Source organism: Rhinatrema bivittatum, chromosome 4 (assembly GCF_901001135.1).
Source record: "Rhinatrema bivittatum chromosome 4, aRhiBiv1.1, whole genome shotgun sequence".
NCBI classification, from domain to species: domain Eukaryota; kingdom Metazoa; phylum Chordata; class Amphibia; order Gymnophiona; family Rhinatrematidae; genus Rhinatrema; species Rhinatrema bivittatum.
The window spans coordinates 310,240,967-310,266,773 of record NC_042618.1 but is presented as its reverse complement, the minus strand read 5'-3'; the positions used below and the strand labels follow the sequence as shown (position 1 = coordinate 310,266,773).

Below are 25,807 nucleotides of genomic sequence, written 5' to 3'. Positions count from 1 at the left end.
TCCTTTTTGACAGAAGCGGTGGCTGTCAGCGGGTTTGACAGCAGACACTCAATTTTACCTGCGTCTGTTCTTGAACCCGCTGACAGCCATGGGTTCGGAAAACGGACGCTGGCTAAATTGAGCATCAGTCTTCCAACCCGTGGGCTACAGGCAGATTAAAAAATTTATTTATTTTTTTTAATTTTGGGGCCTCCGACTTAATATCGCTATGATATTAAGTTGGAGGGTGTACGGAAAAGCAGCCCATTTGGAGAAGGCCCGCGATTCTCTTCCCACCAAAAGACTAGTATTATGAAACAGGAAAGATGAAAAGGGGCCCACCAATTTAACCTTCCATTGATTCCAAGCTTTAAGCGTGGCCCCAACGCTAATGGCATAAAGTCCACTGGTCTCCAGGTCTTTTTGGGCTGCCACGCAAGTGCCTGCAAGGGCATTACCCCTATGTTCTCCATCTTTTGATTTCCAATCAAAGACAATAACTCATCCCTGGACAACATGATTACAATTCACAAATCACCCCGCTCTTCAAGATCTTCTGACAAATTACAGCTATTCATTCCTCCTCTCTCATCTGCAAAACTATCTTCTACTAGACATAGAGCCTTCTCTATAGCTGGTCCAAAAGAATGGAACTCTATCCCAGGATACCTAAGTTCCATCAAAGATTCCAAAAATTTCAAAAAAGAACTAAAAACATGGTTGTTTAGACAATCATACACTGAATGATATGACCCATATATACCAATCCCAACCTTCTTCCTAAACCCTTACTTCTTTAATAAGATGATGCAAACTAAACCTGTACTATTTATTTCTAACATGTTATACCCTGCTGTTGCTGAGTTCTTTCTATATATATATTTTTCTCTTTGTATTGTATTATGTTATAATTTATAACTGTTCATTGTATGAAACATAGAAACATAGAAATGGCGGCAGAAGAAGACCAAATGGCCCATCCAGTCTGCCCAGCAAGCTTCACACATTTTTTCTCTCATACTTATCTGTTTCTCTTAGCTCTTGGTTCTATTTCCCTTCCACCCCCAGTTTTAATGTAGAGAGCAGTGATGGAGCTGCATCCAAGTGAAATATCTAGCTTGATTAGTTCGGGGTAGTAGCCGCCGCAATAAGCAAGCTACACCCATGCTTATTTGTTTTACCCAGCCTATGTTATACAGCCCTTAATGGTTGTTTTTCTTCTCCCCTGCCGTTGAAGCAGGGAGCTATGCTGGATACGCGTGAAGTATCAGTCTTCTCCCATGCCGTTGAAGCAGAGAGCCATGCTGGATGTGCATCGAAAGTGAAGTATCAGGCACATTTGGTTTGGGGTAGTAACCGCCGTAACAAGCCAGCTACTCCCCGTTTTGTGAGTGCGAACCTTTTTTTCACATTTCCTCTTGCTGTTGAAGCTTAGAGCGATGTTGGAGTCACAGTAAGCATGTGTATGTTTATTTAATAAGGGTATTGACTCCAGGCAGTAGCCCTCATTCTGGCGAGTCACCCACTCTTCATTGGCGGCCTCTTGACTTTATGGATCCACAGTGTTTATCCCACGCCCCTTTGAAGTCCTTCACAGTTCTGGTCTTCACCACATCCTCAGGAAGGGCATTCCAGGCATCCACCACCCTCTCCGTGAAGAAATACTTCCTGACATTGGTTCTGAATCTTCCTCCCTGGAGCTTCAAATCGTGACCCCTGGTTCTGGTGATTTTTTTTCCTACGGAAAAGGTTTGTCGTTGTCTTTTGATCATTAACACCTTTCAAGTATCTGAAAGTCTGTATCATGTCACCTCTGCGCCTCCTTTCCTCCAGGGTGTACATATTTAGATTCTTCAATCTCTCCTCGTACGTCATCCGATGAAGATCCTCCACCTTCCTGGTCGCCCTTCTCTGTACCGCCTCCATCTTGTCTTTGTCTTTTTGAAGATACGGTCTCCAGAACTGAACACAGTACTCCAGGTGAGGCCTCACCAAGGACCTGTACAAGGGAATAATCACTTCCCTTTTCTTACTCGATATTCCTCTCTCTATGCAGCCCAGCATTCTTCTGGCTTTAGCTATCGCCTTGTCGCATTGTTTTGCCGATTTCAGATCATTAGACACCATCACCCCAAGGTCCCTCTCCTGCTCCGTGCACATCAGCCTTTCCCCGCCCATCGAATACAGTTCATTCGGATTTCCACTCCCCATATGCATGACTTTGCACTTCTTGGCATTGAATCTCAGCTGCCATATCTTCGACCAATCTTCCAGTTTCCTTAGATCTCGTCTCATTCTCTCCACTCCTTCCGGCGTGTCCACTCTGTTGCAGATCTTTGTGTCATCCGCAAAAAGACAAACCTTACCTTCTATCCCGTCCGCAATGAATTTGTTACACTGTAAACCGGAATGAAGGCACTTAGCTATATTTCGGTATATAAAAGAATACAAATAAATAAATAAATAAATAATCACCCTCAGATTCTCATGGATTGGGAGATGGAGGGCCACACCAACTCTTATCTTCACACTCTGGCGCACTTTCGCTTGTTCCCTCTGTGTTTGTATTTCTGTTAGGGCCTGTATGTGACATACAAGCTTTCACAGCTCGTACGCTCACACGCAAGCAGGCTCCAGTCTCTCTCACAGTTGTGCCTCTGCTCACTCTTCTTATCTGCTGGCTTGGGCTCTGCTGGCAGCCTGCAGTGGGATTTATTTTTTTTCCATTTCAGCCCCACTTGGGCTCCAGCAGTGGCCTGCAGCTGGGTCTTTTTTTTTTTTTAACTTTATCTTCGGCCATGGCTCGCAGTCAAGTTTGTCTTTTCACTTGCTCTATCACATCTGTGCGTGCCTGTGGGAATCTTGCGTGGGTGCATGGCTTACAGCAGTGGTTCTCAACCTTTTTTCTGTCGGGACACACCTGACAGATGGTTCTCACGTGTGACACACTGAACACGTCACCATCATAGAGCTAAATGTAAAAGTACAGTTTGATTCCACAGGAACCCCCCTGACTCACAATTATGGATTTAAAGCAGAATTATGACATTCCCCATACAACTCACCTTACAAAAAATATATTCTGGTTCTAGTGTCATCTCAGTAATAGTAACACAAACTCCAACTAACAGGCTCAATAGCCCTACTTAGGAAAAGACAGCAGTTTATCACTAATGCATGTCCTCTTGAGAAAATACAACAAATAAGAATGATATAGTAAAATACCTCACCTTGGTCACATACACAGAACTGATCTAACTTACTCCCAGGATCTGCAGTAATGCACATAAATTAATCCGCACACAGTTATCCCTGTGTTATGGAATGCACTCAAACAGTAACAACCCTACGTATGAAAAGGCAACACTACAAATATTAAATCGGGCCCTAAACACCAATACACCTCCTATTAGAAAAACAGAACTAGCCAAGCAGCTAAAGATCCCAATGCAGAAATAACTGTATAACTATTCTAATAAGCAGAATACATGTTTCACAACCACTATGAACAGAATAATATCCAACAATTAAACTCATAAAAATTATTTAAAATTCTCCAAACACCAATAAAATATTTCAATCCAGCAGACACATCACATAATATTCAGTAATTAAAATGGCAGTCAATCAAGAAAAATTAAACTTAAAAAGCCACCTTTACTAATCCCCTCCAGTAGCTCTCCTACTCCTCTTCCATGCAGGCCAGTAGCACACTCCAGAAGCAGTAGTGGCTGAAACTCTATACTCATGGTCCTCTTCCTTAGTGCCCACGACCAGTCTCTGTCTCTCATACACACACTTACCAGTTACACCCCCATGACCAGTTTGTCTTTCCACACCAATCATCTCCTGACAAGTCTTTCTCTTACTTACACACCAGTCACCTTCCCAAACAGTCTCTCTCTCTCATACACACACACACACACAGGCTTCCCACTCCCATGTTCTATCTTATATATACAGACTTCTCTCTCCCATGCTGTCTCACACACACACGTTTCTCACTCCTATGCTAGCTGTCTTCACATGCACAGGCTTCTCGTTACCATAATCACTTTCTCTCTCACACACACACCCCACCTCTCTGACCAGTTTCTCTCAATTACACACATGCTCTCTCTCACACACTTTACATAGCTGATCTAAGAACATAAGAACATGCCATACTGGGTCAGACCAAGGGTCCATCAAGCCCAGCATCCTGTTTCCAACAGTGGCCAATCCAGGCCATAAGAACCTGGCAAGTACCCCAAAACTAAGTCTATCCCATGTTACTGTTGCTAGTAATAGCAGTGGCTATTTTCTAAGTCAACTTAATTAATAGCAGGTAATGGACTTCTCCTCCAAGAACTTATCCAATCCTTTTTTAAACACAGCTACACTAACTGTACTAACCACATCCTTTGGCATGTAATTTATGTCCAGTCTCTTGCGACAGTTCTGCGGAGCTAGATGATATTTGCTGGAAGAGGTGGATTTTAAAGCTCATCCTGCGGCTGGAAATAATGGGAAACTGGGAGCCCTGCCAATAAGAATCCCAAGTTAGGCCCCTGAGAGCCTTTTGCAGATTCCCCTAGTGGCTGAAACCAGTCTTAGGTTTACAAGGAAGAGAGCCTTGTTTTACTTTTCACATTATCTGTGGAATATGGTTTAGAGGAAAGAGTGTTTGGGAGATGTATGAAGTGTCGCCACTTTAATTTGGACTTCCCTTTTTAAATCTCTTTGTACAGACTAGGGTTTGCTAAGCTGTTTATAAGCTGTTTTTTTGTGCTGATTCTTAGATTGTAAGCCCTCTGGGGACAGGGAAAATACTTACTGTACCTGAATTTAGCTCATTTTGAGCTCCCAATAAAAAGTCATGAACTAAATACACAAATTATGCAATTTTAACCATTCTGTATTCACACTTCTATACTGTAAGAACACAAGAACATATACTGGGTCAGACCAAGGGTCCATCAAGCCCAGCATCCTGTTTCATATCCCCCCTCAACCGTCTCTTCTCCAAGCTGAAAAGTCCTAACCTCTTTAGTCTTTCCTCATAGGGGAGCTGTTCCATTCCCCTTATTTTGGTCGCCCTTCTCTGTACCTTCTCCATCGCAATTATATTTTTTGAGATGCGGCAACCAGAATTGTACACAGTATTCAAGGTGGAGTCTCACCATGGAGCGATTACAGAGGCATTATGACATTTTCTGTTTTATTCACCATTCCCTTTCTAATAATTCCCAATTTCTGTTTGCTTTTTTGACTGCTGCAGCACACTGAACCGGCAATTTCAATGTGTTATCCACTATGACGTCTAGATATCTTTCTTGGGTGGAAGCACCTAATATGGAACCTAACATTGTGTAACTATTTTTCCCTATATGCATCAGCTTGCACTTATCCACATAAAATTTCATCTGCCGTTTCGATGCCCGGTTTTCCAGTCTCACATGGTCTTCCTGCAATTTATCACAATCTGCTTGTGATTTAACTATTCTGAACAATTTTGTATCATCTGCAAATTTGATTACCTCACTCATCATATTTCTTTCCAGATCATTTATAAATATATTGAAAAGTAAGGGTCCCAATACAGATCCCTGAGGCACTCCACTGCCCACTCCCTTCCAGTGAGAAAATTGTCCATTTAATCCTACTCTCTGTTTCATGTTTTTTAGCCAGTTTGTAATCCACGAAAAAAGGTCATCGCCACCTCTACCATGACTTTCTACTTTTCCTAGAAGCCTCTCATGAGGAACTTTATCAAACGCCTTCTGAAAATCCAAGTACATTACATCTACCGGTTCACCTTTATCCACATGTTTATTAACTCCTTCAAAAAAGAGAAGCTGATTTGTGAGGCAAGACTTGCCTTGGGTAAAGCCATGCTGACTTTGTTCCATTAAACCATGTCTTTCTATATGTTCTGTGATTTTGATGCTTAGAACACTTTCCACTATTTTTCCTGGCACTGAAGTCAGGCTAACCGGTCTGTAGTTTCCCGGATCGCCCCTGGAGCCCTTTTTAAATATTGGGGTTACATTTGCTATCCTCCAGTCTTCAGGTACAATGGATGATTTTAATGATAGGTTACAAACTTTTACTAATGGGTCTGAAATTTCATTTTTTAGTTCCTTCAGAACTCTGGGGTGTATACCATCCGGTCCAGGTGACTTACTACTCTTCAGTTTATCAATCAGGACTACCACATCTTCTAGGTTCACCGTGATTTCATTCAGTCCATCTGAATCATTACTCATGAAAACCTTCTCCGGAACAGGTATCTCCCCAACGTTCTTGTCAGTAAACACCAAAGCAAAGAAATCATTTAATCTTTCCGCGATGGCCTTATCTTCTCTAAGTGCCCCTTTAACCCCTCGATCATCTAACGGTCCAACTGACTCCCTCACAGGCTTTCTGTTTCGGATATATTTTAAAAAGTTTTTACTGTGAGTTTTTGCTTCTACGGCCAACTTCTTTTCAAATTCTCTCTTAGCCAATCTTATCAATATCTTACGTTTAATTAGCCAATGCTTACGCATTATCCTATTTTCTTCTGTTGGATCCTCCTTCCAATTTTTGAATGAAGATCTTTTGGCTAAAATAATTTTTACCTCCCCTTTTAATCATGCCGGTAATCGTTTTGCCTTCTTTTCACCTTTTTTAATGTGTGGAATGCATCTGGACTGTGATTCTAGGATGGTATTTTTTAACAATGACCACGCCTCTTGCACACTTTTTACCTTTGTAGCTGCTCCTTTCGGTTTTTTTCTTACAATTTTTCTCATTTTATCACTTTCCCTTTTGAAAGTTTAGCACGAGAGCCTTGGATTTGCTTACTGTCCCTCTTCAGTCATTAATTCAAATTTGATCATATTATGATCACTATATACTATTGGTGTGTTTTATGCGTTTTTTTAATGTCATAAATTTTTAGTATTGTGACTTGCCATGTGCACAGTATGTAAGGTCGGAATATAAATCAAAATAAACTATATTCCATACTATAGATCACAAGTTAAGCTTAATGAAGATCTTATGTGTTTTATAGAATTTTAGCCTTACCCTTTTAGCAGAAGCTTAAGGCTAGCTATTGGTTAATTTTTAAAGCTGTTAGCTCTTTTTGTTTCTCTATGTAATATTGTAAAGCTAATGCCTCTCTTGTATTGCAGGTGTGCAAGTATTACCTGTGTGGATTTTGTCCAGCTGAATTGTTCACAAATACACGTTCTGATTTGGGTGAGTTTTCATGTTTTATTTCTTAATGAAGATGGTTTTACCTTGTTTAAGCTTTTAATTAGGTTAGGTTGTATTGCACTTCCCAGAGTCAGAACCTGTAGGTTACTACTGTGGGGAGTTCTTGAAAAAAAGCAGCAGCTTCTCAAGTTAGATGTTGTCATAGGTCACATGCTATTGGTCCCACTCCATCCTGATTGGCTTGGTTGGAAAGGATTGCAGCTCAACAGATCTTGTGAATATGCTGCACCTTTACAAAGAGAGAAGAAAGCATAAAAGGTTTGTGATGCTCAGGGAACAATTTTCTCAATATAGCATCATGAAAAACAAGAGTTTGTAGTTATATGGCTGGCATTGTATTAGTAGCAATTTCAAGTATTTGCTTCCAGGGCCTGGGAGCCAAAAGAGGAATGGGTTCACTGAGGGCTGGAACAGGATCAAGGCCACCTAAGATAGGAGGAACAGAGTTGCTCAGAGCCGTAGATAAGAATATTGCTGTCAGGGGCCCAGAAGATTAGAGAGCGTGTAAATTCAGATCCTGTTTAGGGATGACAATATTTATTCTGAGCAAAACTGAAAAAAAATTATTTATGAGACATAGGGAAGAGTTTTCAAATGAAAATTTGTGCAGATGACAAGGCTCCTTTTTAATACAAGTAGCATATTGCTCTTTCATTTGGATGTGAAAAACAAAAGGTATGGAAACTACTTCCATTAATTTCTAAATTGCCAGTAGATTCTTTACACTATGGTTCATGTTTGGGATGACAATATTTTATTCGAGGTTAATCAATCAGTTAGTTCCATTAAGAAAAAATGTTGTCCATTGTAAAAACAAAGCACCTTGGTATACACATGCTCTCATCCTTCAAAATGCTCCCTTCAAAGACTAGAATGTCGCTGGAAAAAAAAACCAAACATCTGAAAACAAATTGACAAGATCAGCAATTGATTCAATACAGGGCTGCAGTAAACAGCAAAAAACACCCAATAATATACTAAGGGGTAGATTTTTAAAGAGCGCAGGCGTACATGTGCGCGCTACCTGGTGCACACATATGTAGGCCTGATTTTATAACATGCGCGCGCATGTTATAAAATCCAGGGTCTGTGCGTGCAAGGGGTTGCACAATTGTGCACCTTGCGCGTGCCGAGCCCACTCCGAGGTGCTTACCAGGGGTGGTAAGGAGGGTAGGAACTTTCCTACCCTCCTTACCACCCCTGCTGCCATTCATAGGAGGACGTCTGCGCTACTTTTACAGCAATTGGGAGGCCATCACCACAGATCGATGGGTACATCGACCCAATTACTATCCCTCAACACAGAAATTACAAACCTACAACTTCAGAGATCTATTCAAACAGTCCCTCTCCAACAGAATCGGGGATTCTATTCCCAATACTTTCTCATCGCAAAGAAATCAGGGGGGCTCTGCCCCATCCTGGATTTATGAAATCTCAACAAACACATCCAGAGGGAAAAGTTCAAGATGACCTCTCTCAAGAACATACTACTTCTCTTGCAGCCCAATGACTGGCTATGCTCCATCGACCTAAAGGATGCTGCACTCCTCTTCTTGGTGCTACCTTTGTTTTCGAATTCAGAACACGCACTATCAATACAAGGTTCTACCTTTTGGCCTGTCCTCAGCCCCAAGAGTGTTCACGAAATGTTTGGTGGTGGCTCATCTCAGGCAGCTATTGATCCAAATATTTCCTTATCTGGACGACTGGCTGCTAGTGGCATCAGATCAATTACACTACGAGCACATATGGTGTACACAATCAATTGTCTTCAAACACTAGGTTTTCTAATAAATTACGAGAAATCACACCTACAGCCTATGCAGATACTGCATTTCATAGGAGCCTTCAACAGAGTAGCGGAGAGAGCCTACCCTTCCCCAGAACAGAATGCAAACGCTTTCCTGCCTAGTGCATAAATTATGCAGCCAATCTCATGCATTGGCACGACAAGTTCTTCAGCTACTAGGCCATATGGCGGCAGCTATGCATGTAGTTCCCCACACGAGATTACACATGCGCCGATTGCAATGGTGTCTCAAAACTCAATGGTCACAGTTCCTGCAACCCCTCTCCTCCAGAATACAATTCACCGAACCAATGAAAACACACATTCAGTGGTGGCTCTCTCCCACCAACCTATCCTGAGGAGCTCCCTTCCGGATGCCTCCTCGTCAACTAACGCTCACGACAGATGCCTCCAGAAAAGGTTGGGGAGCCCATCTCGATGATCTCAAAACTCAGAGATTTTGGTCTCCCCAAGAATCCACATACCAGATCAACCTACTGGAATTATGTGCAATCTGGAGAGCACTTCAGACTTTCTCTTCTCAGGTCCGAGGAAAATGACTCATGGTGTACGCAGACAACCAAGTCGCCATGTTTTACATAAACAAAGGAGGGGGGACCAGTTCATGGATACTCCATTGGGCGAGCGCAGCCGGAGTATCCCTCCAAGCTACTTTCCTGCCGGGTCTAGACAACATAATGCAGATTGCCTAAGCAGGGTTTTTCACTCGCACGAATGGACTTTAAATCGAGAAGTCACCCTCAACATATTCTGATAGTGGGCTTCCTGACAATCGACCTCTTTGCCACAGAAAGCAATTGCCAAGTACAGGTTTTTTGCTCCATCTACCTCAGCAGCCTTCAGTACGCCCCAGATGCCTTCCTCATTTCATGGATGGAGGGCTTACTATACACCTACCCTCCCATTCCGCTAATATCACGGACAATTCAGAAATGTATTCTAGATATAGTGGACGTGATCCTCATAGCTCTAGCATGGCCGAGACAACCATGGTATGCGTATCTCGTGCAACTTTCCATACGCCTGCTGATTCTGCTGGGAAACCATCCACAACTATTAACACAAGAAGGCGGCTCCCTCCTCCATCCAATGCATCAATCTCTCCATCTGATGGCATGGAGATTGAGAGGCAAATATTAAACCACCTCTGCCTACCTTCACAGGTAGAAGGCGTGGGATAAACACTGTGGATCCATAAAGTCTAGAGGATGTGAATGAAGAGTGGGTGGCTCACGGGAACGACGGCTACTACCTGGTGATAATACCCTTATTCAATAAACATACCATGGTTAATGCGACTCCAACATTGCTCTAAGCTTCAGCAGCAATGAGGAAATGTGGAAAAAAGGACTTGCATTCACAAAAAAGCGGGGAGTAGCTTGCTTGTTACGGCGGTTCCGATCCCAAACCAAATAAGCCTGATACTTCACTTTCAATGCAAAGCCAGCATGGCTCTCTGCTTCAGCAGCAGGGGGAGATGAAGAAAGGTGGATCTATATTCAGGCAACAACCAACAAGGACTGAATTACATAGTCTGGATAAACAGATAAGCATGGGTGTAGCTTGCTTATTGCGGTGGTTAATACCCCTAACTAATTTAGCTATTTCAATTAGATGCAGTTCCTACACTGCTCTCTACATTAATGGCGGAGGTGGAAGGGAAATAAAATAAAAAGGTTACTAAGAGCCAAGAGAAACAGATAAGTATGTGAGAGAGGGAAAAAAAAGTGCAAAAGCTTGCTGGGCAGACTGGATGGGCCATTTGGTCGTCTTTTGCCGTCATTTCTATGTTTCTGTATCGCGTCCAGAAAGCCTTCAACCAGATGCAACTATGCTGGCAAATGGCATCGCTGTGCGATGTGCTGTAAGCCATGGAACCTAGATCCATTCTCCTCTACCGCTATCCAACTGCTGGAGTACCTTCACACACTTTACCAAGTTGGTCTGGCTACCACGTCAGTTCGAGTACATATCAGTGCCATTGCAGCTTTCCATCACTCTCATAATGGCCTTCCCATTTCTAACCATCCTTTGATCTCCAGATTCATGAGGCATGCTCCGCCTCTGACCGGTGATAAAGTCACCTGTTCCATGGGATCTGAACATTATCTTGGAGCAGCTAATGATGCCTCCCTTTGAACCCTTAGACACAAGTCACATTAAATACCTGACCTGGAAGACAGTATTCCTGGTGGCCATCATATCAGCTAGGAGAGTCTGAATTGCAAGCTTTAGTTCACTACCCTCCTTACTTAGAATTTTACCACGACAAGGCTACCCTTCATCCTCATCCCGCCTTCCTTCCTAAGGTGGTCTCTGCTTTTCATCTCAATCAAACCATCACTCTGCCCATCTTCATGCCAAAGCCTCATCACAATGAGCGAGAAAAACGTCTCCACTCTCTGGACTGTAAATGAGCTCTGGCTTACTATAAACAAAGAACTCCATCTCCCTCCAGGCCTTCTCAGCTCTTTCTTTCCTTTAATCCAAATGATCCTGGTCAACCTTATCTCTAAGAGCATCGCCAGTTGGTTATCACAATGCATTCAGTTCTGCTATAACAAACGATCAAACTTGACAAGAAACCTCAGGGGGACCAAAGAGACTAGAGGGTGAACTATTGTTGGTGCACTGTCTTTTTTTTAAAACAGCAAATTTCAGGATTGAGCTTTGTTGGGAGTAGTTGTTGCAGCAAAGACTTTCATGTGTATTTCTGGGATCTTGAGCCTTTATTCTTTTATCTAATGTTTTTACTCAATTATTTTTAGTTTTTTTTATTTTTTGTTTGTATTAAATGTGATAAATGTGGATGTCATTTTTTTTATTTTTTTTTATTGTAAACTACCTAGACAATATGATAGACTGTATAGAAATTTGGCAAATTATTTTAATTAAAGACACCGTTATTACCTGCTGTAAATAAGCTAATATTTTATATATATGTGTTTAATTGTTTAATAAGTTATCAATATAATCCACCATAACTGCTGTAATTAAGCTTTAATATATATCATTATATAATCTATTTATTCCTCATTAACCGCTGTAATAATCAACCATGTTCTAACCTCGTTAAGCAACCTATCCTGTAAATACTGATACGTTCCTTGCACCTTTCTCAGCTGCTGTCTTTCCTCCTTTACCTCTCTCCCCCCTCTCCCCCCCCTCTTTTCGCTCCTGCTCCACTCCCCCACTCCCTGTTTTTTGTAATTTCCTCCTTTCTCAAGTTTATTGTAAACCGGCGTGATGTGCTTGCACGAACACCGGTATATTAAAAGCTGTTAAATTAAAATAAAAAACCCTGATCAAAACAATGAAGACTAGGGCTATAGATGAGAGTACAGGGGCACAAGTGCTGGTTATGTTTTATTCTTCCAGTTAAAGGTAAAAGGCATGGCTAAGAACAGACATACTCTTGAGACAAACATGGCTGTGTGGATGTTTAGACAATTTTTTTTTTCCAAGAATGTCTGCTGAGACAAGATGGGAGTCAAGTTATAAAGAATGTTGAGAATATTTTTGCCCATAAACTCTCATCAATCTAGTGTGGGGGTGAAAGGGTCTGGGTTTTTTTGTTTTGTTTTGTTTTTTGTTTTTAACACCTTTATTTTAATTTTCCAAATTTTCATACATTGGATCAATGATAATTGTGAAAAACATTCTGAACATCAAAATCTCCCCCGAACACCCCCCCTCCCCTTCTCCCGAGTAGCTCTTTGCCCTAATAAGGAGTGTCTATCTCAGCATTTGTCTATAACGTCTTTCCCCTGCGAAAGTCTTAACTGAGGTTGAGAAGATTGCTTCTGGCTTTTGCATTCAAGGACATCATATATGCATGCCATATCCTCAGGAACTCGTATTTGGCAGGAGATTCCCTCCTTGCTGATAGATGCTCGAAGACTACTATTTTATGCAACTTTAACTTCCAATCTGTGAGAGTAGGAATGTCCTCCTTGAGCCAAAAATCTAGTATCAACTTTTTTTTTTTTTGTCAGTAGGAAAGCTTTTTTTCAGAAACCTATGTTGGCTCTCCGTGGTGACACCTTTTAAATTGTCCATATACTCAAACAGACGTAATTGTGAAGAGTCATTAATTGCAGTTTGAAGCAGTTCACTGAGATATTTCAATATCTTACACCAAAACCCTTGGATATGACTGCAGCCCCAGAAACTGTGAAATAACATTCCTGGTGCTATCACACTTTATACAGCCACAGTTTAGACATTAGTTTTCAGCTTCTTTTTTGCTATCCTTTTATTCCCAGGCTACTCTAGCCCCCAAGTTCTGTCTCCCTGTTATATGTAACTGCGCCTCGGCCTTCCTGTTATTTGGTTATGTTTAGTTAGTCCCTAAGTTCCATGTAACCGGTCTGATATGAATCTTGTCATGAAGTTCGGTATAGAAAAATGTTAAAATAAATAAATAGGTCACTTTCCGTTAATTTTAAATGCACATGTCTTGGAAATATACAAACACCTAAGGAATTTACCGTATTTTTCGCTCCATAAGGCACACTTTTTTCCCCCCAAAAGTGGGGGGAAAATGTATGTGCGTCTTATGGAGCGAATATAAAAAAAAAACTAAAAATCTAACAAACCCCCCCCCCCCCCCACCCTCCTGACTTCCCCAAGACCTGCCAAACGTCCCTGGTGGTCCAGCGGGGGTCCAGGAGCAATCTCCTGGGCTTGGGCCGTCGGCTGCCAGTAATCAAAATGGCACAGACGGTCCTTTGCCCTCACTATGTCACTGGGACCGACCAATGGCAGCGGTAGTCCCTGTGACATAGTAAGGGCAAAGGGCCGTCGGCTGCCAGTAACCAAAATGGCGCCGACGGCCCTTTGCCCTCCACAAAAAGTGACTCAGTCTCCTCTACATTTCCTTTACATGTTTCTTTTTGAGCCAGATTGGGAGCATTTGGAGTAGAGATAGCCATCTAGGCAGTTCTGTCATCTTAAACAACTGTATCCTGCTTCCCAGCGAGAGGGGCAGGTTCTGCCACATATCTAGTCTTTCTTTAGGTTTTGTCAACAAGGGCAAGGTATTACTATTGTATATGTTGTGAATATCAGTTGAGATTTTAATACTTAAGTATTTCATGTGCTTCTCCACTCATTTCAATGGGAAGGAACCTGGCCATTGATTCTTGAGTGCCTCAGACTTACCTAGATTTATTTATTTTTATTATTATTTTTTTTTAATTCTTTATCTGCTTTTCAGTTTACAAAAATTCATCATTTTTGCAATACAGAAAATGAAACAACCAAATTATAATATTAGAAGGAAAACAAAAAAAATAAAACTAAATCTAAATCCTATCACATTACTTCACCATCTTTTGTTATCGAAATATTTCCATTTACCCAAAAATCAATATCAATAACGGGACAACTCCATGGAATTTTAAGAGAGAATTACAGGAAATAAAATATTCAAAAGGAAAATGGCCTTTACACGCTATGCAGCAAACAAAAAAAAATCATACATTTGTGGGAGTCGATGTGGCTTGCTTTCTCAAATCAATAAAGGACTTTAACTGTTCAGGAGAAAAAAGAATAAAGGTATCTACTCCTTTCTTGAGTATACATTTACACGGAAACTTTAACATAAAAGAAAAACCTAAGGCAATCACTTCCTGACGTAGGGCTAAAAAGCCTCTTCGTCTTATTTGTGTAGCAGCATTTGTATCAATCTTATTTGTTGTGTTTTCTGAATAGGACATGCATTAGAGGTAAATTACTGTATTTTCATAAGGAAGGCTATTGTGCCTGGTAGTAAAGGGAGTTTGATTTGCTTTTACTGAGATGTCATCAGAACCAGAATATCTTTTTTGTATGGTGAGTTGTATAGGGTAATGCCCTAGATCTGCTCTGCACTCATTGCTGGGGGTTGAGGGGATTCCTGTGGATGCAGAGTACATGTTTATATTTAGCCCCATGATGGTCACATGTTCAGTGTCATGCATGTGAGAACCATCTGTCAGGTGTGTCCCGGCCAAAAAAAGGTTGAGAGCCCACTGTCCTAGCAGATGTGGATTGTGTCTCCTATCGGGAACACAGTCCTCTTTAGATGAGGAAAATTTACCTTCAAATTTCTACTTTTAAACTGGAGAAGATAGTCCTGCGGTGATACCTAAGGGTCCTTCCCCCAGTTGAGAATTCCTGAGGCGATTTCCAAGAGGTTTGCCTTGGTCCGGTAGCTGGTTCCCAGCATGGACTTTGCTGCTGACGCAGCTGAAAGGCAGCGGGTGCAGGAAGCCGAGCGCTGCAGTGACGGCCTAAGCCCTCTCTCCCCGCAGCTAGAGACAGTCTCTGTACTCGGCCGGTATGCGCTGAGCCCAGGTAAATAGAGAAGAACTCCTCTTATCCAGAGATGTAGAAGAGTTTTGGTAAGTCTTTCTCCCAGTCTCCTTCCTTGGCATGCTGTACCAACGTCGTTCCTGACCCCATTAGGGCAAAGGAAGGGGTTTTACGAGTAGCCCCTGATGGGCTAGGCCCCGCTTCAGGCTCGGTGGGCACTCCACGTGGCAGGCCACGGTGGCACCATCTTGCTTGCAGTTTTGTTGCGGCGCCATTTCCCCCTATTGTCCATTGGTATGCGCAGTGCAGGCCGGCCCTTGTGCGCCTAACACACGCACTCCTGTGCGCATATCTGCATGCATAACTGAGCGCATAACTACATGCACAACCGGCCGCTCAGATTTACGCGTGCCCGAGAGGCACTATTCGACTGAAGGCCCAAGCTACAGAGTATTATGGCCCTGGCAGCAAAGAAGCTCAAACTATACTTCCTTTGTGCTGCCTGTCATATTAGGGCTGCACAGCCTGACCTGGAATCCTTCCTGTGTCAGCACTGAGAAGAAGCCCAGGGAGGGCTGGACTCTCAGAACTTTTCCAAGTCCGGCCCCTCCCAGTCGGAGGATGTGTCAGCCATGACCTTATCTGGCAGCACCCCAGACATGAGCTATTCCAGGGCAGCATCCCCCCAGGACAGGACAGTTCAGCGGCACTTACCCCAGTTCCTCCTGGGCTAAATATGGACACGGCGGCTTCTCTTGGTTGGATTTCTATCAGGGCCTACAAGCCTTTGTTCAGGCGCAGTCGGCTACTGCCTCTGCCTGGCCAGAGCTCCAACTGGGAAGGCCCTCACCCTTTCAGCCCTATCAGCATGCCTTGGGACATGCCTCGCCTCACCAAGGTTATCCCTGACAGCGACCTGGACACCACGGATGACAAAGGGGATGCAGATTCATTGGAATTCCAAGTGGAAAACCCTCCAGGCCTGGAGCCATACCTCACCATGCTTTGATTTTTCCACAGAGATGAATTACCGGCCCTGGTCTCCCAGATTCTGAAGACCCTGGGAGTTCCTGGCATGGACCCTATGTCGGAACCATGGAAGGATCCCATCCTGGTGTCTCTATGGAAAGTCTATTGCTATTTCCCGATGCTGAAAGCCATCCAGGAGTTTATTGACCTGGAATGGGATGCCCCGGAAGCCAGTTTTAAAGGAGGTCGGGCCCTGGAGGCCTTATAGTCTCTGGACCTGGCGGCCAAAGAACGCCTGCATTTCCTGAAAGTGGGCGCCCTGGTTTGACCCGTCTTGAAGCGAACAACTATCCCAGTAGAGGTAGGAATGGCCTTGAAGGTTGCTTACGATAGGTGGTTGGAATCCATTCTTAAGCAGATCTTCAACGCGACAGCAATGACACTACAGATTGCTTCCTGCTGTGTTCTGGTGGCTGGTTTGTGTCTGTTTCTCTTGAGAGAGGCAGATAGCTCAGGGGCGCATATCAGAGAGACGATCGAGCCCGCTGTGGCCTTCCTAGCGGATGCAAGCTTGGACCTAGTACACACCTCGGCCAGAGGAGTAGCCTCGGTGGTGGCGGCCAGAAGACAGCTATGGTTACGAAATTGGTCGGCAGACTTGACCTCTAAGGCGTCCCTCACAAAGATGCCCTATAAAGGATTCCTCCTATTCGGTAGCGAATTGGAAAAACTAGTCAGTAACAGGCCGATACAGTAAAAATCGCGCACGATTCAGTAAATTAATTTATTTAAATTAGGGCCCGCGGTAAAGAGGTGCTACGGACACTATCGCATCCCTAGCGCCTCTTTTTGGACAGGAGTGGCGGCTGTCAGCGAGTTTGACAGCCGACGCTCAATTTTGCCGGCGTCTGTTCTCAAACCCGCTGACAGCCACGGGTTCGGAAACCGGATGCCAGCAAAATTGAGTGTCCGGTTTTCAAGCCGCAGGCTGACTTCAAATTTTTTTTTCGGGACCTCCGACTTAATATCGCTATGATATTAAGTCGGAGGGTGCACAGAAAAGCAGTTTTTACTGCTTTTCTGTGCACTTTCCCGGTGCCGAGAGAAATCAACGTCTACCTTTAGGTAGGCGCTAATTTCTGAAAGTTAAATGTGCGGCTTGGCTGCACATTTTATTTTCTGAATCACGCAGGCATGACTAATAAGGCCATCAACATGCATTTGCATGTTGCGGGTGCTATTAGTTTCGGGGGGGGGGGGGGGGGTGTTGGACATGCGTTTTCGGCGCGCTATTACCCTTTACTGAATAAGGGTTAAAGCTAGCGCGTCAAACGCACGTCCAAATGTGGGTTAACAGTGCGCTCTGCTGGAGCGTACTGTGCTGTATCGGCCCGTAAGTGGTGTGAATCTCCAGTGGCGCTGTCCCCAGAACATTCTCCAAAATTATGGTGGTTGTAGTTGCGGCACTGAGGAAAGAAGGGATCCTGGTGCACCCTTACTTAGATGACTGGCTGATCCGGGTGAAGTCATTGGAAGAGAGCCTCCAGGTGACCAGCAGGGTCAAGTCCCTCCTACAAGAACTCGGTTGGGTCATGAACATGGACAAGAACAGCCTCAACCCCTCCCAGTCCTTGGAGTATCTGGGAGTCCGGTTCAATACCAGGCAGGACAAGGTCTTCCTCCTTCCCTTGAGGATAAGGAAGCTGATGTGCCAAGTGCGTTGGTTGACTAACACGATGCGCCCCAGGATGTGGAGCTACTTCCAGGTCCTCTGCTTCATGGCGTTAACCCTGAAAGTAGTACAGTGGGCAAGGGCACACATGCAGCCACTCTGCTCCCTGCTATCACGTTGGAACCCACTGTCTCAAGACTGCACATTTAAAACTAATCGGAGAAAGTTCTTTTTTACTCAACGCCGAGGCCTCCCGTCCATCAACCTACTGGCCACATCTCACAACGCAAAAGTCCCCCGATGCTTCAATCACAGACTAGATAAGTGCTCCCAATGGATCGATGCCCTTGTCCAGACCTTGCCAGAGGAGGACTTACTACCCACCAGCCCCCCTCCACCTCCATGTTCCCTGTTGGGCAAGATCATCCACAAGATCAAACACCATAGAGGATTGGTCCTTCTGGTGGCCCCAGATTGGCCAGAAGCCCGTAGTACGCAGACATGCGGAGGTTTCTCATGGAGAGTCCCCTTCGCTTCTCCCTCCGCACAGGGACCTTCTCAAATAAGGTCCAGTGCTTCACGAGGACCCAACTTGAATCTGTATTACAGTCTGGCCCTTGAGAGGGTTAGCCTGACGAAGCGGGGATATTCGGCAACTGTAATCGCCACCTTGCTCCACAGGTGGAAGTTCTCAACGGCCCTGGTGTATGTACGGATCTGGAGAATATTTGAGGCCTGGTGCGTGGACCATGGGATGCCCCCGTGCTTGACCAAGATCCCCATGATTCTGGAATTTTTACAGGACAGCCAAAGCAAAAGATTGTTCCTCAACTCCTTGAAGGTTTAGGTGGCGGCTCTCTCCTGTTTCAGGGGAGAGGTGAACGGAACCTGCCTGTCAATGCCCTGTTTTCTAAAAAGGGTAAAACACTTCTGACCACCCTTAAAGTGGCTGGTCCCCCTATGGAACCTCAAGCTTAAGCTTAATCTTAAGCTTAATCTTAATCTTAAACTTAAGACGTGGCTTTTCCTCCAAGCCTTCCCCTAACTCAAATTTACTCGTCAGACTCAGATCAAGGAACTGAATGTTTAATAATTTCATAACCTTCTTATGATTTATATGTATTTAATTTCTATCTCTCTTATTCCTAGCTACTCTAGCTCCCAAGTTTAATCCCCTGTTATATTGTAACTTTGCTATTTCAACCTTCTTATTTTGGTTACTTTGGTTTATCCCCATGTTCCATGTAAACCGGCCTGATATGAATACCATTCATGAAGTCCGGTATAGAAATATTTTTAAATAAATAAATCTATTATTGGACTTTTTAGCAGGGCCTTCCTTTAGGCCACTGCACAGTCTGTCTCTAGGCCTATTAACACTGAAGACTCTATTCTTGGTGGCGATTATGCTTGGCTTGTCTCATCTCTGAACTACAGGCGTTGTCATGTCGGGAACCGTTCCTCCGGTTCACTCCAGGAACATTGCAGCTTCTCACTGTTCCTTCTTACCAAAGGTAGTCTCTGAGTTTCACCTGAACCAGACCATCCCCGGATGAACGCAAGGAATCAAGATTTATTCAGTAAAATGTATACACTGCTTTCTTGAACCACAAAGAGTGTCTGAGGCATTCTGGGGAGAATTCATACTGCTTATGCAGCTTAAATTTTGAAGTATCAACAGCTTTGGACCTAAATCCTCTCAAGCAAGGAATAAATCTCATCCAGAGGATGTCTTTTATTCCAGATTCATGCAACAGATGGCAAGAGATTTTGTTCAATATTTTATAGGAAGTAGTGTCAAGAACAGATGCTTGTGGCCCCCTACAATTTATTATAGTAGCTATACCAGACCATAGACCTACCGGGCAAGATCTTGCAGATGCTCTATTAGTTGGTTTGGTATAAAAAAAAAATTTGGCTCTCTGATATAGAGTGCATCAGGCCCCAAGTTGTAAGGTCCAACTATCACATCCATCAGTAGTTGTGGAAACCGCATTAAAGAAATCCAAAATGTACTCAAGTGCTCCACCAGTTACAGTAAGTCTTACAGGATGTTGGACAAGGTGCAAGAAAGTGTACCTAAATATGCTATGTTAATACTGTACTCCAACTATAGATGATTCAGATATTACAAGAAGTAGCAGAAACTTTCCATGACAACAATAAGAAATGTTTCTTCGTAGCAAGGAGAAGAACACAGGAAGCTTTTCATCAGGTTGGCATATGACGTGTTTAACACATCCTCAAGAACATTTTCTCTAACAGTAAAAGCCTGTAGGCTTGCTTGGCATTGGGTCTCAAGGCTCAGAGAACATATCCATGAAAAGTTCATAGGTGCACCCTGCTCTGGGGATAACATTTTTGGTGAAAGAATGACAATTGGTGGATGTGATTTAAAGATCAAGGCTTCATTCTGCAGGTCCTAATAGCTGCCACAACAGAATAGGCATCCTCATGTAAATGGCTGCCTGCTGCTTGATTCAGAAGGCAATACTGTTATCCAAGGAGACAGTACCAGAAATATGCGCATCCACAACGACGACAGCAGCAAAGGTCTCTGCAAAGGAGGTAGGTAAAACCTGAGTAACCCATACAGCCAAAGACGAGCTCACATTTTTTTGACTACAGAAAGTAAGCATTGCAGGTCCAAGGAAATCCAGCCAGACACATCTGTGAAAAGGAAACTGCAAATCTTCAAAAACGTATTTTTTGTTACATCAGACAAATGAGACCTAAAAATGTTCACAGAAGTACTGGCGTCTTCTCAGAATCCCATCTCATCCATCCGCAAGTGGCAAAGCAACATCCTTCACCAAGTGGTCCTATCCCTTTTAAAAGCTAATGGAGTGGAAAGAGTACTGGAAGCCAAATAGAATAGAGTTCTATACCTCTTAATCACCAAACAGTTGGAGAGGGAGGGAGTTATCTCCAATAGTGGATTTTAGAAATTTTGAATAAGTTCCTAATAAAGGAAAAGTGTAAGATGGACTTCCTAAAAACCATCTTTCCAAGGCTGGACAAAAGATGATTAGTTGTGCATACTCGTATTTCAATTCATCCCAAGTATAGGAAGTTTCTTTGCTTTTATCTAGGATCAAATTATTTTCCATACTGAGTTCTCCTGTTTTGGTTTTTCAATAATTCAGTTTTTGCCAAATGCCTCACAATAGTTGTCTACAAGAGAAAATGGAATCCTAAATAAACAGGAAACTGCTGATCATACACAATATAAAGATCCCGAGTTTATATTTAGTGGGTTGAAAATTATATAGTATTTCTCTGCGTGACCTCATATATCGTGCCTACAAGAAAATAGGCTACGACAGCTACAGGCTCAGAAAAGAGCTTTCAGCAGCAGGAGTCTTTTTAATCATTGGTCACTAAGAGATATTTTGTAGGTTGCTCCCGTGTCTGGGGGCTAACAAAAGGTACACTTACCTTGTGCAGTATAATGTGAACCTTCCAGTTCAAATTTTACTGGTAAAGCCATAGATGAAGTCCATGCACCACAGGGAAACCGGCTAGGTGGAGATATCCGACAATCTCCGACACTCGGTGTTTCGGAGACAGCTCCTTCAGGGAGTCGGATGTGGTTCTTGCCGGTGTCAGGACTGTAAGTTCAAAAACAGAAAAGTGTACAAAATAACCCACATACAATGTCTGAAAGAATGGCGTCTGTGTTGGAGAAAAACTTACATTTATGTGGTGCCCTTGTGTCACTGTGACAAACGTTTCTGATTGCGCTGTAAAAGATAATGCACATAAAAGATAAAAGGCGGCGATCATACCGGCATTGGTGTGGTGATCTATACCTGAAAGGCTTTGGCACTCACTTGCGCCAAATAGTGATTGCACAAAACTCCATTGTCATTCTTGTTCTGTATTTTTACTGTTAGTGCCATCATTAAATATCTTATCTTCTTTCTAGTGTTTGAATAGCCACCAGGATCATTTTAAATGTTGCATTTCATCACTGCAAGAGTACCTGCTTTTTTTGTCAAACTCAGGATTGAAGACAAGTTTCAGTAAAAGTTCATCTCTGTGCTGTCGCAACTTACTATGTACATCATAATGGAACGTCATTCTCTTCAGTCTTTTGGTCTCCAAGTGCATGAAGGCCTGAACTCGTGTGAAGGCCCTTAAAAGAGATCCTCTAGTGCCTTAGGACTTAAATTTTGCCCTTTTGAAACTAAAGCATCAATTTGAGCCCCCTGGTATCAGCAAGCTTTAAATCTTTGCCTTGGAAAGGACTGTTTTTGGTAGCAGTGACCTCTTGCAAGATAAGATAAGAGAGCTACAAGCACTGATCTCATAAATTCCTTGTATAAAATTTTTCCATAAATGGTGGTAGTATTTGTTTCATTGTAATCCATAGTTCTTCCAAGGACTCGTGCCCATAAGGGTAATCAAGAACTGCACGCATTAGACTTCGAAAAAAACTTGCATTGTATTTGAAAACACAGCTTCCTTGCTAATCTAGCTAACTATATATGATAGACCATAATAAATTGTGTAGCTGTGACTAAAATCACTCTTGCTTTTGGAATTTATCCTGTTTTTTCAGCGAACAGTGGAATTGAATCTGCAGGATAAAGTAAAAGCTTACCACGTTAGAGCAGGGGTGGCCAACTCCACTCCTCAAGAGCCACAAAACAGGCAAGGTTTTCAGGATATCCACAATGAATATGCATCTTAGAGATCTGCATCTACTGGCTCCCTTTTAATCAAATCTCTCTCATGCATATTCATTGTGCATATCCTGAAAACCTGACCTGTTTGTAGTTCTTGAGGAGTGCAGTTGGCCACCCTTGAGTTAGCGCTACAGCAGCTTCACTAGCTCACCTCTGTTCTGTAATGGTGAACAGGAATTACAAGTCTGCAAAATGATCCGCACTGCATTGCTGCCTAGATCAAGGATGTCAAATATATATATAGCCCAGCGAGCCCTTTCATCCAGCACATAGCTTCTGTACTTGACATGGATCTTCCATCTCTTAGAGAGACCCTTTATACTTTTTGAATATTTTTTTTCCCTTCTGTTCTTACTTTTCTTTCCTGATGTAACATTTTTTTGCCATTATTTATAACTTTAGTTTTCCTAGCGTGTAGCAGATGGATTCAGGACCAATGGGTATAGTGTGCTCCTGATAGCAGTTGGAGACTGAGTCAGATTTCAATCTGACGTCAGCACAGTACATATACCCATGCAGGAAGCTCTGCTCTTCAGTATTTTCCATCTCCATAGCAGTTCGGGACTCTATACAGGCTTGCTCAGCGTTAAGTGTTCAAACCAAAGAGAGAAAAATTCCAAACAAAGAAGAAATCTTACCTCTCCAGACGAGCCCCACTCTCCTGCAGTGGTACCTAAGGGTCCCTCCCCAGTTGAGATTTCCTGAGGTGGTTTCCGAGACTCCTCAGAGATAGGCCTCGGTCCGGTAGCCGGTTCCTGGTGTGGACTTAGCCCCCAGCAATGGAAGCGGTTCAGAGGCAGCGGGTGCAATACCGAGTGAGGTGGTGAAGGTAATACCCTCTTCCCCCCGCAGCCGGAGACCGCCCGCAACGAAACTGGGAAACGCCGAGACAAGGTAAGGTAGAAAACTTTTTTCTAAGTCTATGGTCTCCGAGGCTCAGATAGCCGCACAGATTGCCTGCCAGCGTCTGTACCATCGGGTTGATCTGCCCAGGCCGGGCTAGACCCCGATCAGATACGAGGGTCCTCCCATGTGGAGACCTTCTGATGTGGTCGCCATCTTGCTCGCGTGGTCGCCGACGCCATTTTGCTGCTCTGTCCGCCTAACTGAACCGTGCGCACAGGGACGAGCTGGGCGCACAAATTACTTGTGCGCTCAGCGGCGCGTGCATAGGTGCCGCGCGCATATCTTGGGCACAGACCGGAGTTCCGACGACTTACGCGCACAAAACCATGGCACCATCGGCCAAGAAAACCGAGGCACAAGGCCTCTGCCCAGCCTGCCACATAAGAGCGGCGCAGCACGAGGAGGCCACGGCTCTGTGTCTACAGTTCGAAAAGGCCCTGGGAGAACCTGGACAAGGCCCTCCCCAGCCAGTACAGGATTCCGGATCCACCGATAGTACCCCGGACCTCTCTATCCCCAGCATGACCCTCCCCCAAACGGTGTCCCTGGGGAACGCAGCGGCCTTTAATCTAGACCCAGGATCCTTCTCCTGGGTAGAATTCTTTAAGGGTCTACACACCTTTTGTCCACATGCAGCTGCCACCGATGGCACAGATACATCCGCCACCAGAGGACCCTTGCTTCCCAGGGTCCTCCAGGCCTTCCAGTGGCGTGCTCCCCCCGGCCAAAAGCCTCTCTATAAGGGACACGGACATCTTTGACGAGGATCAAGAACCCCCCCCCCCCCAGGAGGAAGGGGAAATACCTCCAGGAACGGAATCTTACCGAACCGCGAGTCACTTCTTCTCCAAAGACTAGATTCCAGATCTCGTGGCTCTCAGCTTGAAGGAGCTCGCCATTCCAGGCACAAGTGCCACAGAGGAGCCACAATCCCAAGGGTTTGATGCCCTTATCCAGACCTGGCCACAGGAAGACCTGCTATACGCCTTCCCCCCCCACGGCCACTACTGGGCGGGATTATTCGCAAGATAGAACACCACAGGGGACTAGTACTTCTAGTGCCCCGGACTGGCCAAGAAGGCTGTGGTACGCAGACATGCGAAAACTCGTGATGGGGAGCCCTCTCCCTCTGCCTCTACACAGGGATCTGCTCCAGCAAGGCCCGATCCTCTACGATGACCCAACTCGATTCTCTCTTACGGTCTGGCCATTGAGAGGAAACGCCTGAAGAAGAGCGGATACTTGAGGGTGGTGATTGGCACCTTGCTCCGAGCAAGCAAGTTCTCCACATCACTGACCTACATACGAATATGGAGAATATTTGAAGCTTGGTGCGAAGACCGCGACATCCTTCTGCGAACAGTCAAAATTCCCATGATTCTGGAATTTCTACAGGGTGGATTACAGAAGGGGTTGTATCTGAACTCCATCAAGGTTCAGGTGGCGGCTCTGGCCTGCTTCGGAGCCAAAGTGGAAGGCACCAGCTTAGCATCTCATCCGGATGTCTCCTGCTTCCTGAGAGGGGTCATACAGATTCGACCACCCCTAAAGTGGCCAGTACCCCTATGGAATCTCAATCTAGAACTAGATTTCCTAGCGGGAGCCTCCTTCAAACTTTTCCGAGGTCTGCCTCTACGACTCCTAACCTTGAAGACTGCATTCCTAGTGGCAATATGTTCGGCCTGTCGCATCTCCAAACTTCAAGCACTATCCTGCAGAGAACCGTTCCTCAGATTTACATCGGGATCCATACAGCTACGCACGGTCCCCTCCTTCCTCCCAGAACCAAACCATCTCGCTGCCATCTTCAGACGAACATAAAGACTCGGAAGAATCTTGCCGCCTTCGCCATCTTAACGTTGGCAAACTCCTAGTCCGATACCTAGACAGGTCGGAATCCGTACGAAAGACGGACCACCTATTCGTCCTTCACAGTGGTAAGAAACAAGGGGAAGTGGCCTCGTGGGCAACCATAGCCTGCTGGATTAAAGAAGTAATCAAGGCGGTCTACATAGAGGCAGGCAAGCCCCCACCTCTACAAGTCAAGGCCCATTCCACCAGAGCCCAGGCAGTGACCTGGGCGAAAACCCAAGATGCTGTCACCTGCCGAGATCTGTCGGGCGGCGACATGGTCCTCCATTCACACCTGGATGTTCAGGCTCGGGAGGACACATCATTCGCAAGGGCAGTACTAAGTGGGCCACGGGCAGCCTCCCACCCGGTTCGGGAGTAGCT

The 25,807-nt window shown here is 44.3% G+C and overlaps 1 protein-coding gene across 3 annotated transcripts in view; it reads left to right on the top strand.

Annotated features, from left to right (window-relative positions):
• Nucleotides 1-25,807, top strand: part of LUC7L3 (LUC7 like 3 pre-mRNA splicing factor) — a 239,154-nt gene that overhangs the window by 19,357 nt on the left and 193,990 nt on the right. For all 3 annotated transcript variants that reach the window (XM_029600251.1, XM_029600252.1, XM_029600253.1), the window contains exon 2: nt 7,140-7,206. In XM_029600251.1, coding sequence (XP_029456111.1) covers nt 7,140-7,206 — 67 coding nt within the window. The remainder of the gene's footprint in view (nt 1-7,139; nt 7,207-25,807) is intronic.